At 47.6% G+C, this 25,000-nt stretch overlaps 1 protein-coding gene across 1 annotated transcript in view; it reads left to right on the top strand.

The window, feature by feature from the left end:
* The window catches only part of oma1 (OMA1 zinc metallopeptidase), a gene marked incomplete at both ends in the record, with an annotated part of 54,165 nt that extends 38,705 nt beyond the window's left edge, over positions 1–15,460 (top strand). The window contains 2 exons of the mRNA XM_084444477.1: positions 14,630–14,801; positions 15,393–15,460. Of these exons, the coding sequence (XP_084300603.1) occupies positions 14,630–14,801; positions 15,393–15,460 (240 nt within the window). The remainder of the gene's footprint in view (positions 1–14,629; positions 14,802–15,392) is intronic.
* Between the last annotated feature and the right edge of the window lie 9,540 nt (positions 15,461–25,000).

Raw genomic sequence — 25,000 nt, 5'->3', positions numbered from 1 at the left:
ATGTTTAGGTTTATGTCTATGTCCAGATTTGAGGCTAATTTGTGTGTGTCATTGTGCCCCCCCTCTAGGTGGTGAGCGCTCCCGCATATAGGGGTGCATGCAACGCGCAGCATGGAGAAGGCGGGTACAGCAGATACCATCATTGACCTCAGCCTTAGTAGCAGGCACGGCCTCATGCCAAACATTTCTCATTTTCTATTTGTTATATTTACTTTTGGTGAATAAACGTGAGCAAAAAGCAACAGTCGACTCATCTCTGGATCAATGGATTAATGGATGGATTTATTGAAGAATGGAGACAATGTTGAAATGAAGAAAGGTTGTGAGTCTGACAACTGAACCCACACTCTGAACTACTGTGGTACAAACAATTGAACATTGGGGTTATAGGAAAAAACAATCTTTATTTTTTTCCACTTCAGCCTCCGCTCTCTCTCTTTCCTTCTCTCTCCCTCCCTCTATCTCTTTCCCCCTCTGTCTCTCCCTCTCTTTCTCTCCCTCTCTCTCTATCTCTCTCTCCCCCTCTCTCTCCCTCTTTCTCTCCCTCCCTCTCTCTATCTCTCTTCTCTCTCCCTCTCCCTCTCTCTCCCTCTCTCTCTCTCACTGTCCCTTCTTTTGTGTCTCCTGCCTCTCATTAATTAGCCCAATTAGCACATGCAAATATTTACATCTCGCTGGCATCTGTGATTTATAACACAGTTCATTCCACTCTTTAAAATGCTCCTCTAATGCGTCATGTGTCTGTGTGTGTCTGTGTGTGTCTGTGTGTGTGTGTGTTTACAGTGCTTGTATGTAAACACTCTTGAGTCAGCGAGGCTGAGGTTCATTAGCCTCCCCTGCAGTGTCAGATAATCAGAGATGGGAGAGGAGAGAGGATACTCTTAATCACACTGTAGCACTGCTCCTCGTTCACTACTGCTAGAGGGCTGAGCACGCACACACACACGTACACAGACATGCACACACACACGCACGCATGCACACACACACACACGCACACACAGATACACACACACACACGTTCATGCACGCACACACGCACACACAGATACACACACACACACACACACACACACACACACACACACACACACACTCACACTCTATTGAGCCAGCGCTCCAGTCCTTGACACAGGGCTTGTGTGCGTAATGGACACTACTCGACACCCAACAGATAGATGAATGACGTAAGCACACACACACACACACACACACACACACACACACACACACACACACACACACACACACACACACACACACACACACACACACACACACACACTCATCAAAGGGGGATGAAGAAGGAGAGGGGGAGGAAAGGGGAGAGGGGAGTCTCAATGTCTTTAGAGCGACAAGGTCTGACTATCATTGTCTGGTTGCAGGCTTCCATGGTATGTGTGTGTGTGTGTGTGTGTGTGTGTGTAACCTTCTACTTAGAGGGTTCCCTTAGTGTTACAGATGCAGTACCAGTGGTTCTATATAGCACTCTTTTACAACGTACATTATCAGGTGTATCTTAACTTCCACTGTTCTGGCGTTAATGGAACTGTCTACATTGCAATGGGGAAATCAGTTTTTACGATCCTTATGGAATAAGTACTACATGCACTGTGCATTGAGATCCTAGCTGTGATGTGCACGTATATAATAGTGAACACATTATGTTCATGTACTGTAAATGTGATATCGGCTGAGATTGAGGTAATGATTTAGGGAGTGGGGAAAATTAGATGAATCACATATCAAATCCCAATATCTCAGAGTGTATGAACCAATTACTTTCCCTGATTACCCCCATGACATTCAGGTGTGCGTATTAATATGTGGCTGATGCGGAGGAGGTTGTGTGTGTGTGTGTGTGTGTGTGTGCATTGCTATGTTATCATTATGTGTGAATATGAATGGGGTTGGGCATGGCTGGTCTACTCTTGAGGATGCGGTGTGATCAGCTGCAATGTTTTATTCATCTGGGTCAAATGAAAGGGATGAGTGTGTGTGTGCATGTGTGTGTGTGTGCATGTGTTCATGTATGCGTTCATGTATGCGTTCATGCATGCGTGTGTGTGTGTGCGCGTGTGTGTGTGTATGTGTGTGTGTGTGTATGTGTGTGAGTGTGGTGGGGGGGCAGGGTTCAGCTCTAGCTATATTGACCCTATTATTCTGGTGGAAAGAACCTCATAAATGTGAAGGAGAGAGAAGAAGAGAGGAGAGACAGAGGAGAGGGGGGAGGAGGAGAGGAGAGACAGGATAGGGGAGGAAAGGACAGACAGGGAGAGGAGGAGAGGAGAGACAGGATAGGGGAGGAGAGACAGGATAGGGGAGGAGAGACAGGAGAGAGGAGGAGAGACAGGAGAGGGGAGAGGAGGAGAGAGGAGGAGAGGAGAGACAGGATAGGGGAGGAGAGACAGGGAGAGGAGGAGAGGAGAGACAGGATAGGGGAGGAGAGGAGAGACAGGAGAGGGGAGAGACAGGAGAGAGGAGGAGAGGAGAGACAAGATAGGGGAGGAGAGGAGAGACAGGAGAGGGGAGGAGAGGACAGACAGGGAGAGGAGGAGAGGAGAGACAGGATAGGGGAGGAGAGGAGAGACAGGAGAGGGGAGGAGAGACAGGATAGGGGAGGAGAGGAGAGACAGGAGAGAGGAGGAGAGGAGAGACAGGAGAGGGGAGAGGAGGAGAGGAGAGACAGGATAGGGGAGGAGAGGAGAGACAGGAGAGGGGAGAGGAGGAGAGACAGGAGAGAGGAGGAGAGGAGAGACAGGAGAGGGGAGGGGAGGAGAGACAGGAGAGAGGAGAGACAGGAGAGGGGAGGAGAGACAGGAGAGGGGAGGAGAGACAGGATAGAGGAGGAGAGGAGAGACAGGAGAGGGGAGGAGAGACAGGAGAGGGGAGGAGAGACAAGATAGGGGAGGAGAGGAGAGACAGGAGAGGGGAGGAGAGGAGAGACAGGATAGGGGAGGAGAGGAGGGACAGGAGAGGAGAGACAGGAGAGGGGAGGAGAGGAGAGACAGGAGAGGAGAGACAGAGGAGAGACAGAGGAGAGGGGAGGAGAGTGGAGGAGAGGAGAGACAGAGGAGAGGGGAGGAGAGTGGAGGAGAGGAGAGACAGGAGAGGGGAGGAGAGGAAAGGAGAGATGGAGGAGAGGGGAGGAGAGACAGGACAGGGGAGGAGAGGAAAGGAGAGACAGAGGAGAGGGGAGGAGAGGGGAGGAAGAGAGGAAAGGGGAGGAGAGAAGACAGAATTTGTATAAGTAGGCTGACAGATTATGAGTTTTTGGAGAGTGGTGGAATTGTTGAAAACGCAGAGAGAGAAATTAAAGTTGTTCTCTCCGATTATCTCTGAGAGGCCTATCTCTATGGAAGTGAGGAATCACCCTTAAAGGGTCGCTGCATGATTTTGAACCTTTTGCACTCACTGGGAGTGTAGTCGAAGCTAATGTTCAAAATCTTGGTTTGACCTTTCACACACATTACAAACACACACACACACACACACATTCTGCCCCAGGACTGCGCCTCTGTTTGGAGGTCATAGGGGCATAGACAGAGAGAGCAGACACAGGGAGAGAGAGATGGAGAGCTGGCTGGAGGAAGGGCAGGGGTGTGATGATGGTGGATCTGTGTTCTGGTGTGATGATGGTGGATCTGTGTTCTGGTGTGATGATGTGGATCTGTGTTCTGGTGAGGTGATGATGTGGATCTGTGTTCTGGTGGGGTGATGATGTGGATCTGTGTTCTGGTGTGATGATGTGGATCTGTGTTCTGTTGGGTGGTGATGATGTGGATCTGTGTTCTGGTGTGATGATGTGGATCTGTGTTCTGGTGGGGTGATGATGTGGATCTGTGTTCTGGTGAGGTGATGATGTGGATCTGTGTTCTGGTGAGGTGATGATGATGATGTGGATCTGTGTTCTGTTGGGTGGTGATGATGTGGATCTGTGTTCTGGTGGGGTGATGATGTGGATCCCTGTTCTGGTTGGGTGTGATGATGATGTGGATCTGTGTTCTGGTGGGGTGGTGATGTGGATCTGTGTTCTGGTGGGGTGATGATGTGGATCTGTGTTCTGGTGAGGTGATGATGATTTGGATCTGTGTTCTGGTGGGGTGATGATGTGGATCTGTGTTCTGGTGAGGTGATGATGATTTGGATCTGTGTTCTGGTGGGGTGGTGATGTGGATCTGTGTTCTGGTGGGGTGATGATGTGGATCTGTGTTCTGGTGGGGTGATGATGATTTGTAGATCTGTGTTCTGGTGGGGTGTTGATGATTTGAAGATCTGTGTTCTGGTGGGGGTCGGGGGGGGGGGCTGTGTTCTGGTGGGGGTCAGGGGGTGGTGGTCTGTGTTCTAGTGGGGTCAGGGGGGGGGGGGGGGGGATTGTGCTATGGTTCTCATCTCAGCGCGTGTTATTCCTCTTGCTGATGGATGGTTCTGCTCCTCCCTGTCCTGAAATCAGTTTCTCCCTCACTCACTCTCCCCCGCGTCCCCGTCTCTCTGTCACAGTGTGTGTGTGTGTGTGTGACTCCCCGTGCAAGACATTGTATTAGCCTTCATCAGCAGAGATGGGCAACAACATTTACCCCATGACCCCCAAACCCAATGCTTGCTGACTGGCTCATCCCTTAAACGCACACGCACACACGCACGCACACACACGCCAGCAGCAGGGCTTTTCAATTACAGCTCAGACATTCCATCTCCATACCTCACTCCCTCCTCCCCCTCCCCCCTGCACCCCATTCACAGTCGCTCGGCAACCGTCTGTAATTAATGAGCTTTTATGGCGCGTTCTGATCTTGGCCGTGATTGGACACGTCTGATCAGCAGGATGGAATCTGAACACAGGCCCGCTTTGCCTAGAAATATAATTACCTTAGAACGCACACACAAACACGCACATTCACAGGCCATGTGCCTTTTCCAGTAAATTCTGGAAATCCTTCACAAATCCTGTTACTCTTCTCTGCGCTAATTAGAATTGCTCTGACCAAAGAGAGAGTGAGTGAGAGAGAGAGAGACAGAGAGAGAGTGAGTGAGAGACAGAGAGCGAGAGAGAAAGATCAAATAATTAGTTTTGGATGTTGAAGGTATTCTGTTCATATTATGTAGAGTCTGAAACTCTGATAATTAAAACTCTTAATGCTTCGCTTAGTGAGCCTGTATTTGTGTGTGTGTGCGTGCGCACACGTGTACAGTATGCATGTGTGTACAAATGTATGTGTGTGTGTGTTATGTGTATGTGTGTATGTGTGCGTGTTACTAGTTGACCTGTGATCACCACCCTGGTGTTAGGCACATAGAATCAGCCTTTAAAGGTTAATTAACTTTCCTTTAATAAAACACAGACCTTTTTTGTAAGTGACACTAATTGCATTTTTGTTTGAAGGGATAGAGGGAGTGAGAAAATGAGTAAAAGAGAGGGATTTTTTTCAGATGATGCAACAGTAGAGGACAAAGGAGCTCTGAAGAGAGGCCTAAACTCTGTCTCTCTAATATATCTATGTAGCCATATATCTCTATGGCTACCACTTCCAACCTGTTGTCCAGGGTTGGGGTCAATTCAGGTTTGATTCCATCACTTTAGAAATCAAACTGAAATTGGACGACCTGGGCCCCGTACTACGAAGCTACATATCCAGGATAACTTTTCGCTAGCTCACTGGAGTAAACCGGACAACAGCAATCATGGAAAAACGGTACCACGACGGTGGCTATCAACTTGTTAAAGGACAATGCTAGTTTTTGACAACCTGGACCTTATTTACGACATATTATAAGATGTTTGACTCACCGAGATCACTTTGGTGTAGTTCGGAGGCATGTAGAAGAAATTTAAAATCCAGCGCGAGCCAGTATATCCATGTAATGGCGGTGGTCGGGGCACTTAGAATGCAGTTTCTAAAAATCAATTTTCTGCCGCAAAACGGTTGTTTTCATCAATCTGTCTTGATGAATCGCTAGTTGTGCTTACATAGAGCATAGGCCTATTGTGGTTTTCACATGCTAAATGCATGTGGTCTGTGTCTGAACCCGTTTCATCCGATCGAAACCTCTACCCTTTTTGTCCTGGATGAAGTTGAAATGCTGTTGATGATATGCACCAGATAAGTCATGTAGGCTAGCGTAGAGGATTATCTGAGCACAAGAAGTGATTTCAATGTTGCTATAGACCTGCTTAGACTACTACCCATATATATTTTTTACAATGCATTAACATGTGCAAACATGAACACGATGGACTAGCAGTAGACTCGAAGACAATTCTTTTTTTTTGTCAGATACTCGAGTATCCGATACAAATAGTTCTGTTTCATATTTGATTACTCCCATGTCCTTCCGCGCAGCAGGATACAGGTTAGTGCCATGTTCCAAAGAGCCTTGAGGGGGAGGCAAACTGAGGAAGTCTCCTGCATGCGACACACACCGTTGTGTCGCATGCACAATTGAATTTTCAGTTCCACTGAATTTACAGTTCCATCTAATTTTCAGTGGAGCAAGTTGGAAACCCTGTCCTTTTGCCATGCAGGTTTGTACAAATTCCTTAACTGGGTATCTGAAGGGGTATTTATGGGTGAATACAAAAATATGTTGTTGTCAACGAACAATGCTGTCGAAGTTATGAACGTAAATGAAACTAGCTAACACATTAGCTAGCTAACCTATGACACAAAGCTACGCTAACGTTTTAGATACATGTTTGGTTTTTGAACACTGTAGAGAAGAACATATTTATATGAGTTTCACCAGCTTTGGGGGAATTGGACGCTTAACATTACAGAAATGAGGGCTACTCAAGGACTCGCCATTCTCCATTGGTCATAGGATCATCTTGCGGAGCCAGCCGGAGTAGAGGTACCTTTTAAATGTAAGTATTAGTTAAATTTGTCCATAAAAAAACTATTTTTTCTATAAATCTTTTAATTATAATGATTCAGAGCTAAGCAAAGCATTTTTGTGCTCATACGTGAGGTCAAATTTTGATTTCGAAACGATTTGCCAATCTCGTTGCTAGCTGGTACCATTCATTGACCCAACCAGTGGCGTATTTTGGCATGGGCAACATGGGCAGCCACCCAGGGCGGCATCTCGGGGGGGGGCAGCAAGAGGAGCAGAAAAAAACTCTTGTTTATCATTCACAATAGGAAAGCCCGTTCATTTCACGTTTAAAAAACGAAACTGAAAGTGTTCCATCTCACCGCGTCGGCTTGGGGCCAACGAAATACATGTTCGTAATTCAGTTTTTCCACTTTTGGTTTCAAATACAAAATCAGAAATTCCGTTTTTTGATTGTGGTTTCAAATGAATTACGGATTATCCGATCATACCCTGATCCCTAACACCGTTGTGCATATTTTAATTGTGGTTGCGTTGTGGTTCAGTTGCATCGCGTTGCTCGCGTTGGGAGTTGAGAAAAGTTCATATTTGAAGCGTTACCGCAGCCGCCAGCACTGGGTTATATCCATGAGCCGCTGGTGTCACAAGTTGTTCATGCCTCGTCCACCTAATTACTCAACTGTTGTGGTTTTTTCTGTACGCCGGGTGCTATGTCACCTATTAAAATGTTAGCAGTTCAGGCGAGAACGTAACTATGTAGATTCTCGAAATGTAATCAGTTTATCGAAATACCCCCTTCTTGACTTGTTTTGAGATATCGCTGGCTGGTGCTAGCTCCATGACAGCCTATACTGCTCGCTTGCTAGATAGCTAGTGTTCGACAAGTTTCTTGGTATTGCTCATAAGGGTTATATTTAGATTGCATACTAGCTTGATGATTCTCGCGTTCAATGATGTTGCAGCCAGAGGAAAATCCAGCAGAACCTGCTGCTCTACTCGCTAGCCACAATGATGATGTGTTGTGCCACCACACAGCTGGCATAAGCCATTCGGTAATAGCTATGCTAGCTAGGTCACGTTAGCCGAATGGCTGTCAGCTGTGTCCAAACCTAGTTTTCGGAAACGACAACGATGATGCACCTTTAGCAGTTGTTGCAGTTTATTAGCTTCTAAATAGTTTTGGGTCAGTGGCTGTAAAGGCCGACGGTTCGTTCCACAGCTTAAGTTAGCTACTCGTGTGTAGTGCATTCTTCTGAAGAAAACTTCCACGGGACTCCGATGTAAAATGAATATAAAAAGACGCTTTATTGAAGTTCCACAGCGAAATCCTTTTACAGGAGCAATCAAAGTAAGATTCCTAATCAAATAGAATACTACTACGACTACGGTAAGTAAACTGTATAGCCAAATAACCAAAAACACCGCTGTCTCTCACAGACAAGTGCAGGCTCAATTACTTCCGGCTTCTTAAAGCGGCAGTAGCCCTATTATTCTAACATTAACATTGAGATAAACTAAAATGTTTCCTAAGCTTATATATACTCAAAGACATTCCTTATGAATATTCTAACCAAATTATCTTTGAATATTATTTGGAGCAATTAAGAAAATATAAGAAAGTAATCTATGTAGGCAACAATAGATATACAGTATAGGTCCTATCCTAATTCAAACCACATCTAAAGTGCCTTGGCTCCTATAGTGGCATTAGGTTACCGTTATGATAACTTAAGGGCAACATAAGTAAGTTCCATCCATCCATCTTCATCCGCTTATCCGGGGTCGGGTCGCGGAGGCAGCAGTTCCAGCAGGGGGCCCCAGACATCCCTTTCCCTGGCAGCATCAACCAGCTCTGCCTGGGGAATCTTTAGCCGCTCCCAGGCCAGGGCAGAGATGTAATCCCGCCACCTAGTCCTGGGTCTACCCCGCGGCCTCCTCCCAGCTGGACACGCCTGGAACACCTCCATAGGGAGGAGCCCAGGAGGCATCCTCACTAGATGCCTGAACCACCTCAACTGGCTCCTTTTCGACGCAAAGGAGCAGCGGCTCTACTCCGAGTCTCTCCTGGATGACTGAACTTCTCACCCGATCTCTCAGGGAGACCCCAGCCACCCTCCGGAGAAGGGTCGCTTGTATCCGTGATCTCGTTCTTTCGGTCATGACCCATCCTTCATGACCATAGGTGAGGGTGCGGACGAAGATAGACCGGTAGATTGAGAGCTTTGCCTTTTGGCTCAGCTCTCTTTTCTTCACAACAGTGCGGTAAAGCGACTGCAGAACCGCACCAGCTGCTCCGATTCTCCGGCCAAGCTCCGTCTCCATGGTTCCCTCACTCGTGAACAAGACCCCCAGATACTTGAACTCCTTCACTTGGGGTAAGGACTCATTTCCTACTCGGAGCGGACAGACATTAGTAAGTTTTACATTGTAATCAAATCAATACAACGATTATGCTCTACAATCTGTATAGGAACGAGAGCTACAGGGCGCCAGACATTCAAGCATATTACCTTTTCTCTGGCACATAGTAGGCAAGCCACAATTTCTTGTGTTCCTAACTCTTGCTTTAAATAAAGTTTGAAATGGGATTCTTCTGTCAAAAAGTAATTCTTTAATTACAGAAGCAGTCATGAACCTTAAAAAGGTCACAGAGGTGGAGGCGAGGTCCAATATTGCAGATCACCTGAAGCAGGCCCCAGGCAGAGCTGGCAGTGCCAGCTATAAACATTGTTTATAACAGAATTAACAGAATGTTAATGTAAAGCTTCGGATACACTAGAAGACTTTCACAAGCTTAACAGATTATGAAATGACTGGGAGTATACACTAGACGACTGGCTTCTGATGATTTTTGTATGACAACTGAAAAACTGGGTATCGCACATTTAACGACTGGACCAACGAGTGACGAGTTTACACTACAAGATTGATTGCTATCTAGAATCTGCTCAAAAATATCAAACATGTTTGATATGCTCCAAAAAAGTCTGTTCTCATCATACACTTGCCAATTTAAATCTGTACCCCTCATACACTTACAGATTTCTGTGTTGAAATGCCGTTTGAAACAGACTTTTGTTTCAATTTCCAATTTCACCTCAATTCGGCTTTGTTTTAGCCTAGACGTTTAAACACCGGTGTTTTAACGTCTAGGCTATAACTAAGCTAAATTTAGGCAAAATTGGAAATTGAAACGTTTATGTTTCAACGGCATTTTAACGGCTATATATAGACGTCTATATATAGCCGTTGAAATGCCATTGAAACATAGACGTTTCAATTTCCAATTTTGCCAAAATTTTGCTTTGATTTAGCCTAGATGTCTATGGGCCATTTAGACGCTGTTTAGACGTCTAATCAACGTAAAATTGCTCACTGGGGGCCATGGACAAGGCAAACAATACGCATAACCAAGTTCTGTCCACCGCATTTCACACAAGAGGAGCAATATTATAGAAATATGAACTATTGGCGCAACACAGTCGCTACTGCCAAAGGCAGGAAGGAAAGCTGGAAAAATACTGCCTATGTTTTATCATTATCCTCCACATGAACACGAGTAGGCTAGATCATTGGGCTATGCCTATTCTTATGGCGTGTAAAGCAATTGTAGCCTATATCAATATTATTCTTTCAACTGCAACCCCTAGACTGGCAGTGGACACTTAAATAAAGCAAAGGTAGGCTATAGTTTTTAATAGTTTCAGGTTGGAGTAGACAATGTGATGTCTCTATACAAGAGGAACTAAAACAGGCTATTAAGATGGAAAAAGTGAAGCTCGAGGTGGAGAAGTAGGCTTTAAGCCTACAGGGAAAAAGTATATATTTAAGTTTAAATATATACTTATACAGTACATATATACATACAAACATTTATTTAATTTTAGTATGTATATAAGTAATAATAAATCATCATTAAAGAGAAAAAAATTGTGTTTTTACTTGGTTCTCCGCATCACCCACAGCCTACACGAAATTGCAGGTAGGCTAAACGCAAGGCAGTTCATAGTCTACAGTCTACGACTGTAAATGCACAAGGCAAAATATGGCTCAAGCAGCTGTCATTCTGCTATTTTTCATATGATATTGGGGAAAGCCAAAAAGGGTTTGTCGGTTTGTAAAAAGTGTTCTTAAGAACCTTTCACTGTTCGCGCACTGCAGATTATTTTTTCATTCGCACACTGAAGTTCCATATAGACTTTTAGGTCACACTTTACAATAAGGGTCACAAAAAACATTAGTTAACTGTTAATTAATGCTTATTTTAGGGTTAGGTTAGGTTACTAATATTAATTAATACCTTAGTTAAGGTTAGGGTTAGGGTTAGGTGGGTTAACCTTAGTTAACATAAATAACATGAGTAAATGGTTAATAGAGACATTAGTTAACTGTTACTTAATGCTTAATAATTCATTAACTAATGCTTATTAATGTACCCTTATTGAAAAGTGTTACCGAATCTTAACATCCATATGCCTTTTTCGAAGTGAATTGATCGGTCAGCGAGCAGTGCTTCATACGTTTTGAAAATCTGGAACTTAACCTGCCCCGGAGCAGGTTAGCTCGGCAGCATAAGTTACCGTGGCGATATAGCACGGTGAAAAGTGAACCACCTTCGTGGTACGGATAAACCAGGCTTGAACCTGAAGTTATTGCGCTAACCCCGTAATCCTGTTTCGTAGTACAGGGCCCTGCTCTACCTCCTGAGCCCCAGCCATTCTCTATATACTGTAAGTGTAGAGAACTTGTGTTATCAAGGCAGACTTGTGTAGTTGGTTACTGTTTGTTCCTGACATTGTGTCCTCACTGTTGTCACCAATGAAAATAGAAAAAGTAGAATATTGCAGTAGAGGTAGTACAACTATGAAAAACCCAGTCTTAAATCAAAATGAGAAAAAATCTAGAAAAAATATAAATGCAAGGCCTCAAGTCAAGTGGATACAGAGACATAACTAACTCTAAAAATCAAAAATCAAACTTTATTGTATAGCGCAAGAGAGGAATGGGGGTGGGGGGGGGGGGGGGGGGGGGGGGGAGTTAGGGAGGTTTCACCCGGGGGCCAGAAAAGTGAGCTGTAAAAATTCTTCCCCGACTTCTCTCAACGAGACGATCGAGCGAGCTCCTGGAAAGTGTTTGTCAATTGGCTAAGAACATATATAGAGCAGTAAACATAGGGCTAATAGGGCTAAATACCTCATAAGAGAGACATGACTAAAGTGCACAAATAGTTACAGAGAAGGCATAGTGTCTTATATCAGCATTTATTCAGTTTCAAGTTGTTCCCTTCCATTTTCCTATATTATAGTGGTCAAAGAGAACACATGAAATAATCTATTGCATTGATTGGATTAGCTACAGTATTATGCTAAGAAATATGCTTAAGCGTACATGGAAGCAATGTTCTCTTACAGCACATACATCTTTTATAAACTGTTGAAAATAATTTTACAGTATAAACATATTATTACTACAATCCTCCCACAATGCCATAGTTAGTTATTTACAAAAGCATAACAAAACAACATTCCCACATTCCACAGGGAATGTGTGTAGAAAAAGCTGTAGCTTTGATTTTGTGCCGCAGCTCTGTTCTAGTTTGGCGTAGCAGCTCTGTTCTAGTTTGGCGTAGCAGCTCTGTGTTGCGGCTCTTTAGTCCCTCAGGGTCTCTAGGGGTTCCCTCTTCTGGGTGGTTTCACACACAGGGACGAGTCAGAGAGACCAGCCAGAGAGACCAGCCAGACAGACCAGCATGTCCCTGGAGGCCCTGCTGAATACCTACAGTGGTGCTCAGCAGCGCATTCATCAGGGTCGGCATAGATGTTCTGGGGTAGAACACAGGGGAGGAGAAGGAGGGAAGGAGAGGAGAGGAAGAGAGGAGTGGAAAGGAGAGGGAGGAAGAGAGGAGAGGGAGGAAGAGAGGGGAAGAGAGGATAGGAGAGAAGGAAGAAGAGGAGGAAGAGAGGAGAGGAAGAGAGGGGAGGGGGGAGAGAGGGATGAAGGGAGAACATGGAGGTAAAGTAGTTGAAGGAGAGAAACGTAACGGTCACTCAAGCCTCACTAAATTACTTATTAATAATAACCATTGGTTTAAATGCCTTCAGAAAGAATACTTATTGCAAGACCACAGACTGAGAGAGGTTTACTTACATCTATGTCTCTAGCTGGCTGTGAAGTGCTGTAACGGACAGTATTGACCCTCTAGGAGGAAGCTGACAAAGCTTTCTGATGGAAATTTTAAATATTGATAGATTACGTGTTTACTGTACAGTATGTGCAAAGGCAACATACTACATGAAATCATACCCATATCATATTGTAAGACTACAGTACATTTGGATGCATTGATGCCATTTTGCTCATCTAACATGAATGACATCAAATACATCAAATAAATAATTTCTACATTGAGACTGATCCCAATGAGACATTCTGATGCTATTAAGGTACGTTGTGTTTTGCCCAAGAGGCAAAGATACAGTGGGGTACATTATGTACGTGATTCATAGATACTGTATGCAGCTTGTCTCCCATGGAGCCAGCCAGGACATACAACATTTGGCAAATTCCGGACACTTATGGATGAACCATTTTTGGACAAGCTGCAATGGCGCCTGCGCAAATCGGCCTTGTCAGGCACACAAATCAGTGTTGTTAAGTAGGCATGAGCAAAGCGAACTGTATTTCTCTTTTAGAAATGCTTCTGTTGCTACTAGGCATGACACACAGTTACTGTTTTAGGAAACTACAATATGAGCTTAAACTGTTACCATGACTTTGGTATATAAAATAGGATTTTAAGTCTTCTGCACAACCTGAAAACTGTCATGAACTGTCATCAGGGAACGGTGCCATGAGGCTGAATGGCCAGAGCCTGGCGCCGTGGTCTTAGGTCTTAACAGCATTATTTGTGTTGTTCTTTAGGGAAGCATTTATCCAGGGAAGTCTTGTTAACACCAGTGTCTCCTTTTAAATTGCAGCATTTCAAAAACGACAACCTGCCACATAAAGGAGAGCAATGGGGTCATCACTTCCTCTTACCTTCCTCCCAGCAGGAAAAGAGGTTTGTTAAGGGTGAATTTTATTAATTTAGCTCTAAACCCTGGGGCTCTTAAGGTGATCTGAAGAAATTAAATCTATGTTGGCAATGTGGCAGTATATTCCTGATATGATCTGATGGTAATTCCTCCAGTGGACATCTTTATCTTTGACAATTAAAAGTCATTATCTTTGACAATTAAAAGTAATCGCTATAGAGTGCTACCTGTTAACCAGCACGTGGTCATTTTGACCAATGCGGCATCAAAGACACTGAAGAGGGTTTTGTTGCTAGGCTACACATACAGTACAGAGAATGTGTCCCTCAGATCATAATCATAATCAGATTGATTTTAGCCAGGTACACATACTAGGAATTTTGTTCTGGACTGTTGGTGCATACAATAAACATACAACAATAGACAGGGTGCAGATATTGTACGTCTGCGGAAACAAGAAAAAAGCTTGCAACTGAGTCCTGCAAGAGAAGGGTTATTATACTGTAGAAGTTAAAAAGGTCCACCAGTAAATATTTCTTACTATAACCCTATCCTTTAACTGGCAAGTGTATGGCTGCATATCAACAGACAATATTTGTAAGGTCCCAAATAACCGAAAAATCTAAATAAACTGCCCCATTAATTTACTGTACTCTTCGTTCTTTATGGTGATGTCATCACTCTGCACCACAACGTGGTGCAACTCCAGGGGGATAGATCATCATGAAAGAGGTAGGTGTGTGGCCTCGCTGTCCTGTTCCCAGAGTGACCAGTTCCCTGTATTGAGTGATGTCATCGTAGATGACCTCATCGCCGCCGTGGTGATCTTGTCGCTCCTGGCAACTGCTGATGGCCCGGAATACGGATGCGAGTCAGATGTGGTCGAGGGCGGCGAGGCGAGGCTTGGAGAGGGACGGGGCCACGGTCGCTGGGATAGTGAGTCTCTCATGACGTCACTGAGGCGATACAGAGGCAGGGAGAGGAGACACAGACACAGCCAGGAGCGAGAGAGGTAGAGAGAGGAGGGAGGGAACGAGGGAGAAAAGGGGAGAGAGGAAGATGCCAGGGAGGTGGAGAGGAAAGGAGAGGGGGTAAAGAAGGGAAGGGAGGGATGAGAGAGGACATGAGGGAGTGAAGGCGAGGGAGGGAGGGAGGAGAGAGGGAAGGAAGATTGAGAATGGAGATCAAAGGAGAAATAGATAAACTGATAAAGTAAAGTGATGATAAAGTGATGATGAAGCAGAAGAGGAAAGATGGAGAAAATCAGAGAGACAGGCATGGATGGCAGTGTGTGTGTGTGTGTGTGTGTGTGTGTGTGTGTGTGTGTGTGTGTGTGTGTGTGTGTGCGTTAATGACATGCTCTGATGCCTCTAATGAGCGTGTGACAGCACCGGTGTGATAAAGGAGCTTGATAGAGGAGTTCTCCTACACCTAAATGTTGTTCCAGCTTCCATTACTCACCGCTAATCTAGGCTTTCTCCCTCAAATGACTGTCAGCTCCTTCAGTTCTCTATCGTTCCCCAACAGCCCACTCTGGAACTGCCAATAGAGGGTTTGAGTACCACTCCACCATGACCCAATCACCTAGAGACTGAATTGCCAGCTGCTTTCCTATAGATGTATTCAACTTTAATTATAAGTGCTCTGTGTGTATCCGTCAAGGTGTATGGATCTGTAGAGAAGTAGTACCCACACACACACACACACACACACACACACACACACACACACACACACACACACACACACACACACACACACACACACACACACACACACACACACACACACAAGTAAGTAAGTAGCTTTGACAACCAATGGTTCTCGAGCCTAGTGGCCCCATAGGACAGGAGCCTATCTCCTGATTCTATAGCGTGAGGCAGCTTGATGTACAAATACACACCCTGGACATGACGCACACACATGAAGACAACCCAAAATCAGTCAGTGCCACGGCAGACAGAACCAGCACAGGCAGGTTTATTGCAGTGACCATAGCAACCATCAGGAGTGTGAATGGAAATGACATTTTTAGTGTTGAAACAACATGTTTAGCGTTGATGGCAGAGATACCGGGGAGGGTGGTGGTGGGGTTCTGCAGAGTCTGTAGCTAGTCAGTAGATTGCTGCAGATCTATATCAGATACAAGGTTATCCCCTTATCACAGCTCTGCTCTACCTAACACTGCTCCCCGTCTATCTCTCCCTGTCTGTCCTGCTCTGTGTGTGTGCGTGTGTGTTTGTGTTTGTGTGTGTGTCTGCGTGTGCGTGTGTGTTTGTATGTGCGTGTGTGTGTGTGTGTGTGCGTGTGTGCGTGTGTATGCGTGTGCGTGTGTTTGTGTGCGTGTGTGTCTGCGTGTGTGTGTGTGTGTTTGTATGTGCGTGTGTGTGTGCGTGTGTGTGTGTGTGTGCGTGCGTGTGTGTGCGTGTGTTTGTGTGTGTGCGTGTGTGTGTGTGTGTGGGTGTGAGGACTCGGTCGGGGCTAATCTTGGTGTTCTGGAGGGCTGAATAAGCCTGTCTTTCTCAGGGCATTAGGCTGGTGGACGATGAATACAGGATGATACAGGAAGACGACAGAGGCAGAGGAGTGCGGATTTGGTATCTTCTAGCCCTCCTCTCCTTCTCCTCCTCCCTGACTGCCTTCTAGGGCTCCTGTCATCCAGAGTAGTGGTGTGTGTGTGTGTGTGTGTGTGTATGCATGTGTTTGTGTGTGTGCGTGTCCGTGCATGTGCGTGTGTGTGTGTGTCTGGACATTCAAAGAGAGCGCTCAGGAAATCCCTGAAAAGGACATGAACCCACCTCACCCCCTTTAACACCCCTTAACCCGCCAAAACCAGCCCCCGAAAACCAGCCCCCCTGAAGAGGAGAGTAGCGAGAGATGACGCTATTAGAAGGAATGTGGTAACTTGGAGAGAGGTGGTGGGGGGGAGGGAGGGAGAGAGGGAGAGGGGAGAGAGAGCGACTAGGTTGCTGACTCTGTGCCGTGCTGCTGCTGTGTGTGGAGTGGAGCGGTGTGGGAGCCTCCCTGGGCGAGCTAACGCTAGCCCCGCCAGCGCTAGTGCCGTGTGTTGCTCTCCCAGCCGACAGAACCTCGGTTGCACAGCCAGCGAGCTACAAGCTGTGTGCTTCCACTGCGGTACACACACTCTACAGCCCCCCCCCCCCCCGTCCGCCCCCCGTCCGCCGATCAGGATACCGTCTCTACCAGGAGAAGAGAGAGAGAGAGAGAGAGAGAGGAAGAGAAGAAGACGGAGGCTGACCTTCGGTGGGGTTTCGGAACGGAGCACGAGAGCGGAATCCGTCAGGTGTGTGCGTCTGAGAGGGAGGTGAGAAAGAAAGATAGGAGGAGAGTGGGAGAGGATGGCTGTCTGTGGTTGAGTCTTGTTGAGGGGGGTGACTATCTGTGGTTGAGTCTTGTTGGGGGGGTGACTCTCTGTGGTTGAGTCTTGTTGGGGGTGGGGGTGACTCTCTGTGGTTGAGTCTTGTTGGGGGGGTGACTCTCTGTGGTTGAATCTTTTTGGGGGGTGACTCTCTGTGGTTGAGTCTTGTTAGGGGGGGTGACTCTCTGTGGTTGAATCTTGTTGGGGGAGGGATTTGACTCTCTGTGATTGAATCTTGTTGGGGGGGGGGTGACTCTCTGTGATTGAGTCTTGTTGGGGGGGATGACTCTGTGGTTGAGTCTTGTTAGGGGGGGGTGACTCTCTGTGGTTGAATCTTGTTGGGGGAGGGATTTGACTCACTGTGATTGAGTCTTGTTGGGGGGGGTGACTGGTTGAGTCTTGTTGGGGGTTTGACTCTGTGTGGTGGGGGGGGGGGGGGTGACTGTGGCTGAGTCTTGTTTGGGGGTGACTCTCTGTGGTTGAGTTTTGTTGGTGGGGGGCGGACCTCTGTGGTTGAATCTTGTTGGGGGGGACCTCAGTGGTTGAGTCTTGTTGGGGGGGTGACTCTCTGTGGTTGAGTCTTGTTGGGGGGGGGACTCTCTGTGGTTGAGTCTTGTTGGGGGGTTTACTCTTTGTGGTTGAGAGGGGGGTGGGTGACTCTATGGCTGAATCTTGTTGGTGGGGGTGACTCTCTGTGGTTGTGTCTTGTTGGGGGTTTGACTCTCTGGTTGAGTCTTGTTGGGGGGGGTGACTCTGTGGTTGAGTTTTCTTGGGGGGGGGGGGGACCTCTGTGGTTGGGTCTTGTTGGGGGGGTGACTCTCTGTGGTTGAGTCTTGTTGGGGAGGGACTCTCTGTGGTTGAGTCTTGTTGGGGGGGGGTGACTCTCAGTGGTTAAGTCTTGTTGGGGGGTGACTCTCTGTGGTTGAGTCTTGTTGGGGAGGGACTCTGTGGTTGAGTCTTGTAGGGGGGTGACTCTGTGGTTGAGTCTTGTTGGGGGGTGACTCTCTGTGGTTTAGTCTTGTTGGGGAGTGACTCTGTGGTTGAGTCTTGTTGGGGAGGGACTCTCTGTGGTTGAGTCTTGTTGGGGGGGGGGGTGACTCTCAGTGGTTAAGTCTTGTTGGGGGGTGACTCTCTGTGGTTGAGTCTTGTTGGGGAGGGACTCTGTGGTTGAGTCTTGTAGGGGGGTGACTCTGTGGTTGAGTCTTGTTGGGGGGGTGACTCTCAGTGGTTAAGTCTTGTTGGGGGGTGACTCTCTGTGGTTTAGTCTTGTTGGGGGGAATTGACTCTCTGTGGTTGAGTCTTGTTGGGGGGTTGACTCTTTGTGGTTGAGAGGGGGGTGGGTGACTCTATGGCTGAATCTTGTTGGTGGGGGTGACTCTCTGTGGTTGTGTCTTGTTGGGGGTTTGACTCTCTGTGGTTGAGTCTTGTTGGGGGTTTGACTCTCTGTGGTTGAGTCTTGTTGGGGGGGGGGTGACTCTCTGGTTGAGTCTTGTTGGGGGGGTGACTCTGTGGTTGAGTTTTCTTGGGGGGGTGACTCTCCGTGGTTGTGTCTTGTTGGGGGGTTTGACTCTCTGTGGTTGAGTCTTGTTGGGGGGGGGTGACTCTCTGTGGTTGAGTCTTGTTGGGGGGGGGGTGACTCTGTGGTTGAGTCTTGTTGGGGGATGACTCTGTTGTTTAGTCTTGTTGGGGGTTTGACTCTGTGGTTGAGAGGGGGGTGGGTGACTCTGTGGTTGAGTCTTGTTGGGAGGGGCGGTGACTCTCTGTGGTTGAGTCTTGTTGGGGGGGTGACTCTCTGTGGTTGAGTCTTGTTGGGGGGTACCTCTCTGTGGTTGAGTCTTATTGGGGGGGGGGGGGGTGACTCTGTAGTTGAGTCCTGTTTGGGGGGTGACTCTGTAGTTGAGTTTTCTTGGGGGGGTGACTCTGTGGTTGAGTCTTGTTGGGGGATGACTCTGTGGTTGAGTCTTGTTGGGGGGTGACTCTCTGTGGTTGAGTCTTGTTGGGGGTTTGACTCTGTGGTTGAGAGGGAGGTGGGTGACTGTGGTTGAGTCTTGTTGGGGCGGGGTAACTCTCTGTCGTTGAGTCTTGTTGGGGGGGGGTGACTCTCTGTGGTGGAGTCTTGTTGTGGGGGGTAACTCTCTGTTGTTGAGTCTTGTTGGGGGGGTGACTCTCTGTGGTTGAGTCTTGTTGGGGGTGGGGGTAACTCTCTGTCGTTGAGTCTTGTTGGGGGGGGGTGACTCTCTGTGGTTGAGTCTTGTTGGGGGGGGTGACTCTCTGTGGTTGAGTCTTGTTGGGGGGGTGACTCTCAGTGGTTGAGTCTTGTTGGGGGGTGACTCTCTGTGGTTGAGTCTTGTTGGGGGGTGACTCTCTGTGGTTGAGTCTTGTTGGGGGGGGTGACTCTCTGTGGTTGAGTCTTGTTGGGGGGGTGACTCTCTGTGGTTGAGTCTTGTTGGGGGGGGTGACTCTCTGTGGTTGAGTCTTGTTGGGGGGGGTGACTCTCTGTGGTTGAGTCTTGTTGGGGGGGGTGACTCTCTGTGGTTGGGTCTTGTTGGGGGGGTGACTCTCTGTGGTTGAGTCTTGTTGGGGGGGGGGTGACTCTCTGTGGTTGAGTCTTGTTGGGGGTTGACTCTCTGTGATTGAGTCTTGTTGGGGGGGCGACTCTCAGTGGTTAAGTCTTGTTGGGGGGTGACTCTGTGGTTTAGTCTTGTTGGGGGGACCTCTGTGGTTGATTCTTGTTGGTGGGGGGGGCTGTGTGGTTGAGTCTTGTTGGTGGGGGTGACTCTCTGTGGTTGAGTCTTGTTGGAGGGAATTGACTCTCTGTGGTTGAGAGGGGGGTGGGTGACTCTGTGGTTGAGTCTTGTTGGGGGATGACTCTGTTGTTGAGTCTTGTTGTGGGGGTGACTCTGTGGTTGAGAGGGGGGTGGGTGACTATGTGGTTGAGTCTTGTTGTGGGGGTGACTCTGTGGTTGAGAGGGGGGTGGGTGACTATGTGGTTGAGTCTTATTGTGGGGGTGACTCTGTGGTTGAGAGGGGGGTGGGTGACTCTGTGGTTGAGTCTTGTTGGGGGGGGCGGTGACTCTCTGTGGTTGAGTCTTGTTGGGGGATGTTGAGTCTTGTTGGGGGATGACTCTGGTTGAGTCTTGTTGGGGGATGACTCTGTGGTTGAGTCTTGTTGGGGGTTTGACTCTGTGGTTGAGAGGGGGGTGGGTGACTCTTGAGTCTTGTTGGGGGGGCGGTGACTCTCTGTGGTTGAGTCTTGTTGGGGGGGCGGTGACTCTCTGTGGTTGAGTCTTGTTGGGGGGGGGTGACTCTCTGTGGTTGAGTCTTGTTGGGGGGGGGGGGTGACTCTCTGTGGTTGAGTCTTGTTGGGGGGGGTGACTCTCTGTTTTTGAGTCTTGTTGGGGGGGGGTGACTCTCTATGGTTGAGTCTTGTTGGGGGGGGGGGGTGACTCTGTGGTTGAGTCTTGTTGGGGGATGACTCTGTGGTTGAGTCTTGTTGGGGGATGACTCTGTGGTTGAGAAGGGGGTGGGTGACTCTGTGGTTGAGTCTTGTTTGGGGGGGGGGCGGTTACTCTCTGTGGTTGAGTCTTGTTGGGGGGGGTGACTCTCTGTGGTTGAGTCTTGTTGGGGGGGTGACTCTCTGTGTTTGAGTCTTGTTGGGAGGGGGGGGGGAGCTGCTCTGGGCATTTGGAAACCCCTCAAATGAACACGTGTTTGAGTCAAGAAAGAGAGGATGGTGCCCCCATACACCATAGATACACCATAGAGAGCTGCTAATCGAGAGACCACACACCACAGAGAGCCAAAAGATGGATGGATGGAGGATGGATTGATGGATATAGGATGGATTGATGGATGGATGGCTATAGGATGGATGGATATACTGTATGAGGGGTGGATATAGGATGGATGGATGGATATAGGATGGATTGATGGATGGATGGCTATAGGATGGATGGATGGATGGATATATCAGGATGTAGTCTGACATGGATGGGGAGAGAAAAAGAGTTATAGACAGAGAAGGAGATGTATGCATAGGTTTGAGCTGGGCTAGTCTGACAACAGTCTGTGTGTGTGTGTGTGTGTGTGTCTGTGTGTGTGTGTGCGCGTGCTGCTGTGTGTTGTGTGTGTGTCTGTCTGTCTGTATGTGTATGTGTGCGTGCGTGTGGCTGTGTGTTGTGTGTGTGTGTCTGTCTGTGTGTGTGTGCGTGCGTGTGGCTGTGTGTGTGTGTGTGTGTGCGCGCGCGCTGGGCAGGGCCGGTTAGATAGCCGTCCATCCTGGAGTATCAATCACCGGGGCTGGGTGCTGCTGTTCAAGGCTGCTGGACAACACTGCCCCCCCGCCCCCCCGTGTGATCCAGTGATGCGCTGAAGGACACTCTCCGGGCTGTGGGCTCGCTGCTGTCGGATGGCAGACAGATGGATTGCGGGGAAATGGGGAGGGATGACTGGGAGTCGGGATCGAGGAGTGAAAAAAAAGCAATTAAAAAGACAGAGAGAAAGCCCTGCTAGTCATTACATCTGCACTCAGCCTCGCCAAATGAGGCCCGTGTGTGTGTGTGTGTGTGTGTGTGACAGGAACAAGGTGTGTGTGTGTGTGTGTCTTTGTGTGAGTAAGTGTGCATACTGTATCAACGTGTGCGTATGTATTTGCTTATTCGGCTGTTCCTGATTGAGCTTCTTTTTAATGGCTGTGATGAACTGAACAGTTTCTGTCTGTCTGTCTGCCTGTCTGTCTCTGTCTGTCTAAATCTGCTTATATTTCTGTCTGTCTGTGTCTGTCTGCCTGTCTATCTGTCCTTCCGTCTGTCTGTCAGTATGTCCATTTGTCTCTCTTTCTCTCCCTCTGCCTTTTTGTGCCTCTCTATGACTCTGCAATTATGAAACACACGCCAACACACACCTCACCCCACAGACGCCAGGTTCATCATTCAATGGCTGCCATGGTAACAGTTGATTTGTGGATGTTGAGAGTCAGGTCTTGTTGTCTCGTCTGCTGCAGAGCTCAGAGAATGTGCTGCTACACTCACTAATGTAGCCAGCCAAATGGATCTCTAAAGCTGGGATGGAAATACTATCAACATGTTTTTGTCTGTCAGGTATGTGTTTGTTTGTGTAGATGCTCATAACTCTTTGCAGCAGTGCAATCTTATCTTTCATCTGAATCCACAAGGGGAAAAATCCAATATCATTGATGCGCACAGACAGCCAATGAGGATATAGAGAAACAGGCTTTTCATATCTCTGGTTTTATCTTTATCTTCTAAATCTCTTTCTATCATGAAATGGTCAGAAAGCACACAAAATGGCTATGACTATATCCAGCCGAGTCGACCAGCACAACCCGTGGTATATTGGCCATATACCACAACCTTTGAGTGAGTTATTGCTTTTAAACAACGGTTACATCATTGGGAAACATTGATGGGATAAATATATGGATTTTACTGAACTCTGCCAAGAAAGGTAGTTCCTAAAACTATCAGGTTGCTATGGAGTTTCAAAGCGACGAACAATGAGCCCTAGCAACCAATCTAATCCTGCTGACCAACCTAGCTAGCCATGAACGAAGTGTAGCCTACCTTTGCTGTGCAACTGCGAGTTGCAAAAGTGGTGACGATAAACCAGAGTGCTAGGCTACAGGACGGATAGAACTCAAAACTGACACTGAATGTTTACATTTTTCTAACCAACCGTTACACAATGGAACAAATGTTTTTACAGGCAGTAATAATTGCCGCAGTAATATTTCACATAGAACGATAAAGAGGCTTTGCCCATAGTATATTGTAACATATACTTAACCAATCAGATTGCGAGGTCAGAACTACCCGTTGTATGAAGCGAGGTAACTGTGCTATCCATGTGGAGGTAAAAGCTATTTGCTGATAGATTCCGAATGAGAGAATTCCATTACCTGTTTAGGCGTCTGTGGAAGTCCCTTTGGGCTGGGCATCGGCTCAGAGACTGAAGGCTCTCAATCCTACACACCTATGTTCCACATATACGGCTAAGGGGAGTATGGGTGTACGAAAGTTCATTTCTCTGCGTGTGGACAGTATGTTGATGTGCATGGTTTCTCTAGGTGTCAGCACTGAACATTTGAGTTGAATAATGTCAGTAATGTCAATAATGTCATTGGGTGCATCACTTTGTTGGTGCACCCAATGACTTCCTGACTTCATTTCCCACTCACAAACACATTGTGAACACCAGACTTGTGTTGTAGCAATACTCTAATGTGATCAGCAATTCATCAGAGTTCAACGATTAGGACTAACACGTGGTTGTGAATCATGGATTTATCTACAGTCCGGTTGTCCAGCTGCTAGGCCACCGAAGCGCTCTGAGTATGATGACCTGTCTCTCATTCGGAGGGGAAGGAAGGAGAGGGCCTGAAGAGGAGAGGAGGAGATGATAGGGGGTGGAGAGAGAGAGAGAGAGGGGGATCTGTATGGAGAGATAGAAGGTGAGTAATGACCCCACACAGCTCCTCGTCTTGCTGCTCTGATGAAGAGCTTCTGTTAGCGCGCCCAGACGCTGCGCTGTGATAGGCCAAGGTCATGGCTGCAGATTGATGCTTAACTCCGGTAGGAAATGGTGGAATCTAATTTGGCCAATGGGCTTCCTCTCCACTTCCGATGAAGTGAACAACTCCCCCAGGCCCCCGCGGGTGTGTGAGTGTGTGTCTGAGAGTCCTGGCCTAACTTGTGTGTGTGTGTCTCATCTGTGTGTGCTTGTGTGTATATGTGTGTATGTGTTTGTGTGTGCGGCGAGGTGCATTGTCACAGCGCGGGTTACGGAAATGCTGTCTGAATGAGTGGCAGGTTATCATATTTGGCAATAATAGGAATGTAATAACTGGGTGCAGTTAGCCTCCAGAGACAGACTTCCTGGTAATCACATCTACTGAACACAATCACTGTCACATAACGCAGTGCCTGGGACCAGGCTTCCTGACTTTCATTTCCTTTCCATGAATGTCTTGTGCTGTGTAGGTGTGCTGTGTGTGTGTGTCTGTGTCTGTGTGTGTGTGTAAGCGTGCTACCAGACAGACGAGGAGCCTAGAATATATAGAGAACGATAACAGGACACAGAGGCAGAGGAGAGACAGGGAGAGAAGAGTTGAGGGTATTCTATCAGGGTGTTTCACATGGCTGCCTCCCAGTGATGCAGTGGAGGAGAGAGGAGGGGAGGGGAGGAGAGGAGGGAGGGGGAGGAGGGAGGGGGAGGAGGAGAGGAATGTCAGAAGGTGAGGTGGGGGGATCGATGAAAGACTCTCTGATCCAGAACATATTAATAGGTGAGAATGCATTATTACCGCTAAGAGATGTCATGTGACACACACACGCACGCACGCACGCACACACGCGCGCGCACACACACACACACACACACACACACACACACACACACACACACACACACACACTGAGTGAAGGGGAACTGAGTGCTGGCAAGCAAAGGTGAGGGACACAACACTGCAGCCAGGCACACTGCCAAAGAACAGCCCTCCTCTCCTCCCTCTCTCTCTCTCTCTTCTTCTTCCCTTCCTTGGGATGTGAGGTCTGCTCCTCCAAGCCACACCTCTCTCTCTCTTAGCCCACACACTCCATTTATTCCTTCCCTCCCTTTCTCTCTGACTCATTTCCCGCCTAAACGTCTTGATTGGTGGCTCCACCTCGGCAGCTGCAGGTTAATTACCAGCAGGTGTGCGAGTGGGACTGGGGCCGTGTGCCCGGGGGACTGTTCACAA

Source organism: Borostomias antarcticus, assembly GCF_949987555.1.
Source record: "Borostomias antarcticus genome assembly, chromosome: 10".
In the NCBI taxonomy this organism is placed as follows: Eukaryota; Metazoa; Chordata; class Actinopteri; order Stomiiformes; family Stomiidae; genus Borostomias; species Borostomias antarcticus.
This window is presented reverse-complemented; position numbering and strand designations above follow the sequence as displayed.